Source organism: Somniosus microcephalus, chromosome 30 (genome assembly GCF_052327205.1).
Source record: "Somniosus microcephalus isolate GS21.2 chromosome 30, FLI_Smic_1.0, whole genome shotgun sequence".
Taxonomy (NCBI): domain Eukaryota; kingdom Metazoa; phylum Chordata; class Chondrichthyes; order Squaliformes; family Somniosidae; genus Somniosus; species Somniosus microcephalus.
In genome coordinates this window covers 2,751,066-2,759,365 of record NC_141016.1, presented here as the reverse complement: position 1 = coordinate 2,759,365, position 8,300 = coordinate 2,751,066, and the positions used below count along the sequence as shown (strand labels likewise).

General features: G+C 47.6%; 1 protein-coding gene across 1 annotated transcript in view; it reads left to right on the top strand.

Annotated features, from left to right (window-relative positions):
• Positions 1-724: 724 nt before the first annotated feature.
• Positions 725-8,300, top strand: part of xpo7 (exportin 7) — a 120,555-nt gene continuing 112,979 nt past the window's right edge. The window contains exon 1 of the mRNA XM_085970895.1: positions 725-833. Within this exon, the coding sequence (XP_085827021.1) occupies positions 816-833 (18 nt within the window). The 5' untranslated portion in view covers positions 725-815. The remainder of the gene's footprint in view (positions 834-8,300) is intronic.

The window sequence follows — 8,300 nt, the reverse complement described above, 5'->3', positions numbered from 1 at the left end:
CCAGGACTAGTTGACTGAGGGTATTCTTCTTTATGGTCCTCTCTTGGCATTTCAGGGCTTCGTAATGATAGCAGTGAGGGTTGCTCATTTTTAGGTGTTTCCAAAATTTGGTGGCTCTTTTTTGGATAGTAATTATTAATGGATATTGGCCTAGTTCTGCCCTGCATGCATTGTTTACGGTTTTCCTTTGAGTCCGGAGGATACTTTTACAGAATTCTGCATGTAGGATCTCAATGGGGTGTTTGCAAATTTTTGTTGTGTTAGCGGTCCCCACACCTCACTGCCATAAAGTGCAATTGGTTTAATTACTGATTTAAACATTTTGAGCCAAATGCTAATTGGAATTTCTATTTGGATTGATTTTTTAATGGCATAGAAAGCCCTTCTTGCTTTCTCTTTCAGTTCATTCACAGCCAGATGAAAATTTCCCGCAGAACTGATTTTTAAGCCCAAGCCTCTGGGCGAGGTGCATCTTCTGCTGCTCAGTCTTGCCCGGGATTTCCTCATTGCGAGTCCGGGACTGGAGCACGTGATGACGGCACCGGAGTCCCAAGGCGGCTTCAGCTACGTGACAGGGGGAGGCAGGGACAGTGGACAGTGCGCAGGCGCGTCTGAGGGAGGCGGGGGGGGGAACCGGGAGTGGGAACGGGTAGTGCGCAGGCGCATGGAGGGGTGCGGACCGGGGAGGGCGAGCGCGGGGGTCGGCAGTGCGCAGGCGCGTGGAGGGGTGCGGACCGGGGAGGGCGAGCGGGCCGGCCCGGGGGGTGGGCGCCAGTGCGCAGGCGCGTCGCCGAGGCGAGCATGAATGGAGGAAAATGGCGGATCATGTGCAGGTAACAGTGATGGAGGCTGGAGCCGGGTGGCGAGCAGCGCGGGGCCGGGAAAAGGAGGCCCTGGGTCTCGCGTGCGGCCGGGTGCCCTGGCGCCCGCACAGGGCCGGCTTTGCGGCCCGCGGGATGGGGAATGCGCGGCTGAAGCGCGGAGCAAGGCCCTGGGGGTTGCGGGGGTTGCCAGGGGTAACCGGGCAGAGCTGGGTTGGGGACCGGGCTCCTGGGGAGCTGCTGTCAATAAACATAGGCTGCTCCTGGATGCTGCATTCGGCCTGTGCCTGCTCATCCCCATCACCCACATCCCCCTTCCCCAATCCCCAATCCCAGGCTGCAACCTCTCCAAAAAAAAAATAGGGGAGGTGCATTTTTAGAGTTTGCATCATTCTGCTATTTAATAATAAAACCTCACCACCCCAGGGCTGCTGCAGAGCCTGGCCTGTGGCTGCTTTTCTTTTATAATGCACACTATCCTGTCTTCCCCCACCATTGCATATTAAACCAGCAGCCAGCTTCAGTCCTGAAAGCAAAATGGATTTGTGTTTGGCATGCAACAGGACCACTCCATTCTCTTTTCATCATCAGTGCAAACTAACTTGATCATTGTTGCATAAACAGTGGAGAATGGGATTGTTTTAATACCAAGTGCAGAGAGAATATTGCTGCATTTGGCACACCAGAGGTTTAGATATTTTTTCACTTGGTGACTCGTGCTTTTTCTTTTGAAAGCAGATGGCTTAGATTTTATTTGATGCTTTTGAATTTGCTTTTATATCTCAGAAGATAGTCATAAATATTTAATATATTTCATCTATATTTACTACTCTCTTGGTCTTTCTACAGTGTGCAGAACTTCCTCCTGTGTTCCTCCAATTCCTCCCAGGCATTTCCAGCTCTCTCTCACCAATGTTTTCTCTTTATGATGCTAGTGTTTTTGTCTCTCTCTCCCTGCACCCCGGATATCTTCTATCCTCTTGCACTTCCACCTTTCTCTGTCTCTCACCTGCTTTTATGATTCCCTTGAGGTACGGTGTAAATGCTTGTACAAAAGTAAACATAGTTAGATCAGGCTGCTGTCTCTCATTTGCAGCCACATGGTTTCTTCTCCGTCCTCACTTGTTCTCTTGTCTGCTCGAATGTAAGAAATTCCACTTCAATTTTGATCATTTTACAGATCATTCTTCTCTCGTGCGTACGATCACTTTTCCCCACTCCTTTTGCCTTAAAAGCTGATCATCTGTAACGCCTTCCAGTTCTGGCAAAGGGTTATAAGACTTGAAACGCTAACTTTTGTATGTCCTCCCATAGATGCTGGGTCTCTCCAGCATTTTCTGTCTTTATTTTGATTTTGTAACCCTTGGTGAATCGGCTTATTTATCTGTAATGAGTACAACAAGTGAAAACAATTCTGATCTTCCCTTTTAGTATTGAAAATATTTACCAATCCACGCTGTAAATTTTGTACAGTTTGGGCTTTCAAGTTTCTTTGTGCAATTAGCTAACGCATATTCAACTATTAGTGTTTTTTAAAATGTTATTTAATCACAAAATCTGCTGCAATTCAGTGTAATCTATGAAGTTACTAAAATTGTAACCGTTTGCATCAAACATAGTCTGCTGCACAGCTCGAATGGTTTGCTTGCGTAGAAGTCTGTTTACAAAGTTGTGCAGTTAAATCAGTGTGTTGCAGTAGCTACGACGTATATATTTTGCTTTGCAGTGTGATGCAGAATTTTGGGTCAAAGAAATGACCTGTACTTGTAATGTATGTACATTTTTTTCTCGGGATGTGGGTGACAGTGGCAAGGCCTGCATTTACTGCTCGTCCATAGTTTCCCTGAGAAGGTGGTGGTGGACCTTCTGTTTGAGCCGCTGGAGTCCTTGTGATGGTGCTCTTGCAATGCGTTAGGTAGGGAGTTCCATGATATTAGAAACATAGAAGATAGGAGCAGGAGTAGGCCATTCAGCTCCTCGGGCCTGCTCCGCCATTCAATGAGATCATGGCTGATCATCCAAATTCAGTACCCTGTCCCTGCTTTCTCCCCATATCACTTGATCCCTTTAGCTTTAAGAAATATATCTAACTCCTTCTTGAATATATTTAATAAATTGGCCTCAACTGCCTTCTGTGGTAGAGAATTCCACAGGTTCACCCCTCTCTGGGTGAAGAAATTCCTCCTCATCTCTGTCCTAAATGGCTTACCCCTTATCCTTAGACTGTGACCCCTGGTTCTGGACTCCCAGACCATCGGGAACATCCTTCCTGCATATAGTCTGTCTAGTCCTGTTAGAATTTTATAAGTTTCACTGAGATCCCCTCTCATTCTTCTAAACTCCAGCGAGTATAAGCCCAATCGACCCAATCTCTCCTCATACGTCATTCCTGCCATCCCAGGTATCAGCCTGGTGAATCTTCGCTGCACTCCCTCCATGGCAAGAACATCCTTCCTCAGATAAGGCGACCAAAACTGCACACAATACTCAAGGTGTGGTCTCACCAAGGCCCTGTACAACTGCAGCAAGACATCCTTGAACCAGCAGCAGTGAAAGAATGGCAGTACATGTCCAAGTCAGGCTGGGGTGTGACTTGGAGGTAATGCTGACCTCACGATATTGCTGCTCTTGTCCTTCTTGTCACTGGGCTGGGAGCTGATGATCACTCAGCTCAGTGTCGTTGGTGTCAGATGCAGGCCTCTCCCCCAAAAGTGTCTCAACATTTTCCCTGGTAATTTGGGATTTTCCACTGATGAAGGCGTCACACAAGAATTGAAAGGGATATTCGGGAAAAATTCTTTATGCAGAGGGTAATTCGAATGTGGCATTCTCTGCCACAGAGCATTTTGAAGCAGAGCCAAATCTCCTTTTAAAGGGGGATTAAATACCAGTGTAAAAAAGAGGAATATTGAAGGGAACAGGAAGCGGGCAGGATATTGGGAATAGATGAGGTGCGATATTCAAGGATAGAGGAATCGGGCAGGAGAGGGAGATTAGACGAGGTGGCTCGTGGAGAAAAACACCGGCATATTGATGTCTGGAATGTCCTTTTTCCATGCTGGAACATCGTGGTTCTGTGACTCATTGCCCTTTTCCCTAACAAGCTGACGTGTTGCTTCCAGGGAAGGTGTTTCTCCTCCATTGCAAACCTTGCAGTAGCAAAGATGTCCGAGATGAGCATTGAGCATTGAAATACTTTCTTTGTGAGGCAAAGTTTCTCCACCAGATAGAGAGGTTGCTTCGCATCCTCAGCCTGAAGCCATCTTGTCGGTACTCAGATGTTCAGTTGTGGAAGAGAGCAGTTGTCCCGGCATTATTTGGTGGAAGTAAAGATAGGTGCGTGGGTTTGGATATACCGAGGTTTTCCTTGACTCGTTGCTCACCGTGTCCAGATAGTGGACGTACGCAGGCTGCTGTGTTATATTGTCAATTCAGTTGAGTAGAAATCCCCCCAGAACTCATGCTGAAACTGCACAGTGCTCTGGGCTGGGCCTCCATGAGTACTGGTTACCGTGAAATCCAGCACGCATCCAAGTCCTGTGGTGACGAAGAAGAACTTACAATTCCATAGCTCCTTTTGTGATCTCGGGATGTCCCAGAGCGCTTTCCAGCCACTGACGTTACTGTTGATTTGTAGTAATGTGGAAAAATGCATCTGCACTGCATGATCCCCCAAACAGCAATGTGTTAAATGGCCAAATAATACTCTTAATACAAAGAAAGCTGTCGAATTTGAAGCAAGACACCCGAGAGGAGAGCAGCAATAGAAAGGAAGAACTTGCATTTATATTGTACCTTTCCTGACAGCTCAAAGGGCTTCACGGCCAATGAACTACTTCGGAAGTGTCGCCGTTGTAACATAGGGAAATGTGGCAGCCAACCTCCCATAAACAACAGTGAGATAAATGGCCAGATCATTGGTTTTAGTGATGTTGGTTGAGGGATAAATATTGGACAGTACACCGGGAGAGCTCCACTGCTCCTCTTCAAGTGCTGCGGGATATTTTACATTCACCCGAGAGGCTAGATGGAGCCTCGGATTGACGTCTCATCCAAAAGTCGGCACCTCCGACAGTGCCGCACTCCCTCAGCACTGCCTGAAATGTCAGCCTCGATTATGTACTCTATTCTTGTGACTCTCAGGCGAGAGAGAGTGTGATCACTGAGCCAAGGCTGACACCGAACAATCCCAATGATCCTCTATGTCGGAGGGATGAGTTGGGAGGAGTGACTGAACAAGCTTCGAAAAGACACAGTTCAAAGGAGACCTTGCAGAGTTACACAAAACATGATGCGATAGAATTAGTAAATCCAGAGCAAGCGTTTCAGACATGCCAGGACGAGAGGATACAGAGTTATGAAGTTCAACTCTCGGACTGATGCACGGAGGTATTTCTTTACACAGGGTGATCAACAGCTAGGAAGGATGGTTGGTGCCAGGGCGCTGGAGTCATGGATGAATTAGCTGGGTGCTGTGATAGGGAGATGGTAGGGTTGGCGTTGCGGAAGGAGGCGATCAGATAGGCGGAAGCGCCCTCTTTATCCGAACTGATGCTGCGAAGCACTTGCAGAACGTGAGCCACAACCTTGGCATTAAAAATCAGACTGTCCACATTCTGGACACCCGTGTTTATAAAGGATAACCGGGGTCTATTGAAATGAAGACGGGTAGAAGTAAGAGAACAGATCGCCATCTACTTTCACGAACTTGAAGGCGGAGGTGCTTTCTAGCAGCACGCTCCGCGGATGGAAACGTGGTTATTGTTTTACATTAGCTGAATGAGTCAAATCCGTTGGATTTTTGCCAGTGTTTCGGGATGGCATGCTGCCTGTTGATAATTAGACCCACTGCTTTACAGTGACTGCAGAAGTCAGATTCCCCATTTTTATTATATGGGATTGCTGGAATTTTACTGGCGTTTGAGGGACTGGTATTCCGCCACCCCGTTCGCTTTTCCATGAAAACCGTAGACCAGCAGTAAGCCCCGGCCCCCCATTTGAAGTGTGCCTGTCTTAACTCGAGTTGTTCCTGGTTCTGTGGGGACGTCCTTCAGCATGGTACAGTTAAACGCTGGTGTGGGGGAATTTTGTGACCTGCCAAAGTAGCACATGTGCAGAGTAAGTAGTTCTCTCAAAGTGCTTACGTGTAATGTCCTTCAGCTTATTAGATGATTAGCAGCCAAGTGTAAGCGCCTGAGGGGAGCGAGTGAGAGAGAGGAGAATAGCCTGCAGCTGGATAGCACAGAACGGCAACAAGTGAATGGAGCCCGGAACCTCAGTCCATGTGACTTATTTCTTTGGTGGGAGCTCCTTCGGTGAGCAGCACATTCTCTACAGGATGCTGTTAAGCAAGACGGCAGATTGAAGCAATCCAGAGTCAGTCTGAATGCAGTGGATGAACCCAAGATCCAGGAACAGCATTACAAGCTACAGGGCACCCACAGAAAAGCACATTGAATTTACAGCACACGAACAGGCCATTTGGCCCACTGGTCTGTTCCCTTAGTTATGCTCCACACGAGCTCCTCCCACCCGACTATCATATCCTTCTATTCTTTTCTCCCTCGTGCTTATCTAGCTTCTCCTTGAATGTATCTGTGCTTTTCACCTCAACTACTCCCTGTGGGAGCGAGTTCCACATTCTAACCACTCTGGGTAAGGAAGTTCTTCCTGAATTCCTCCTTGGCTTTATTAGTAACCATCTCGAAGAAACACGTTTAAATGAAACATTTGTGCAAGAGTAAATTGATGTTGCAAATGTTATTGATCGTAAAGTGAGTTTCTTCGTTTAGTGTTTGGTAGTCGAGGGGTTAAGCTACTCGGAGGTTGTGAGTTCAGACCCCACCGTGGCAGGTTGTGATAATTGAATTCAGTGAGTCTGACATTTTGTGGCTTGGCACCAGAAGAGAAATGACACTGCGAGCTGCCGGATTGTCGTTAAAAACCCCATGGGAACTGACCACCCCTGGTCTGTCTACATGCGACTCTCGTCCGCCTGCGTGGTTGACTCGGAATGTTCTCTTTAATGGCCCAGCGAGATACTCAGTTGTCGAGGCAATAAATGCAGCTCTTGCCAGCGTCGTCCGAATCACCAGAACACAGGAACAGGGGGAGGAGGCCATTCAGTGAGATCTGTATCTTAACTCCATCTACCTGCCTTGGCTAGCAAAGCTATCGATCTCCGATTTAAAATGATTCATTGAGGTAGCATCTCCTCCTTGTGAGGGAGAGTTCCACACTTCTACCCCCCTTTGCGTGAAGAAGTGTTTCCTAACTTTTCTCCTTAAAAAAAAAATGGCCTGGCTCTGATTTTAGGTCGTGTCCCCTTGTACCAGACGACCCCACTCGCCCCCACCAGCAGATAAAGTTTCTCTCTTTCTACCCTATCAATTCCTTTCAAAATCCTAAAGACCTTAATCAAATCACCCCTTAACCTTCTATACTCTAGGGAATACCAGCCTAGTTTATGTAATCCCTCTTCATAATCTAACCCTTGGAGCCCTCGTAACATTCTGGTGAATCTGTGCTGCACTCCTTCCAAGACCAATATATCCCTTTTGAGGTGCGGTGCCCAACAATTATCTTTATAAAAAACACACACAGGGACTGTCATTTACATAGTGTTTTTAATTCGTCTAAATGTCATGAGGCACCTCCCAGTTGAGGCTCGGGCCCTAGTCGGAGGGAAATGAGGTGAAAATAGCCAAAGGCACCGTCAAAGGAGTAGATGTTAAGGAGGCTTTTGAAAGTGGGGAGAGCGATAGCAAAGTGGCGAGGTTTGGGGAGGGAGCTCCAGTGGTCGGGGGGCGGGGGTCGTCTTCTTCTTTGGTATGGTAGTAGCAAAGCAAATCAAATGTCCATATCTAAGTCAGATATCCCGACCAAAGCTTCCGGTGTAACCGCGTGGATATCTTGTAGGCTGCCTGCGAATTTCCTCCGAGGGCAGTGCGCAATGACGTGCTCCAGGGTCTGATCAGGAGCTCCACAGTCGGACGATGGGGATGCTGTAATCTTCCATCTATGGAGAAGGTGGCAGCATCTACCATGACCAGTTCTGAGGCGGTTGATTGCGAGGAAGGTTTGATCCTTCAGGTTGTACTGTGGTGGGGTGGCGGGGGTGGGGGCGCAGTCAGATGGCCAGAGGCAGTGCCACCGATGGTGAGGAGCAGGGCAGTGCACGGTAGACAGAAGAACGGAGAGTGTGTACAGGATGTAGGGCTGCAGGAGGATTCAGAAGGGGGTTGGGGGGGAAAGCCTACATTAAAGGCACTGTGTAAATTCAAGTTATTGGTTCAAATTTCATTTTTCAGTTTACATTGGATATATGGCACAGAAGCAGGCCATTCGGCCCAACCAGTCCATGCCGGCGTTTATCCTCCACTCGAGCCTCCTCCCGTCTTTCCTCATCTAACTCTATCAGCGTAACCCTCTATTCCCTTCTCCCACATAATAATAATAATAATAATCAACTTTATTGTC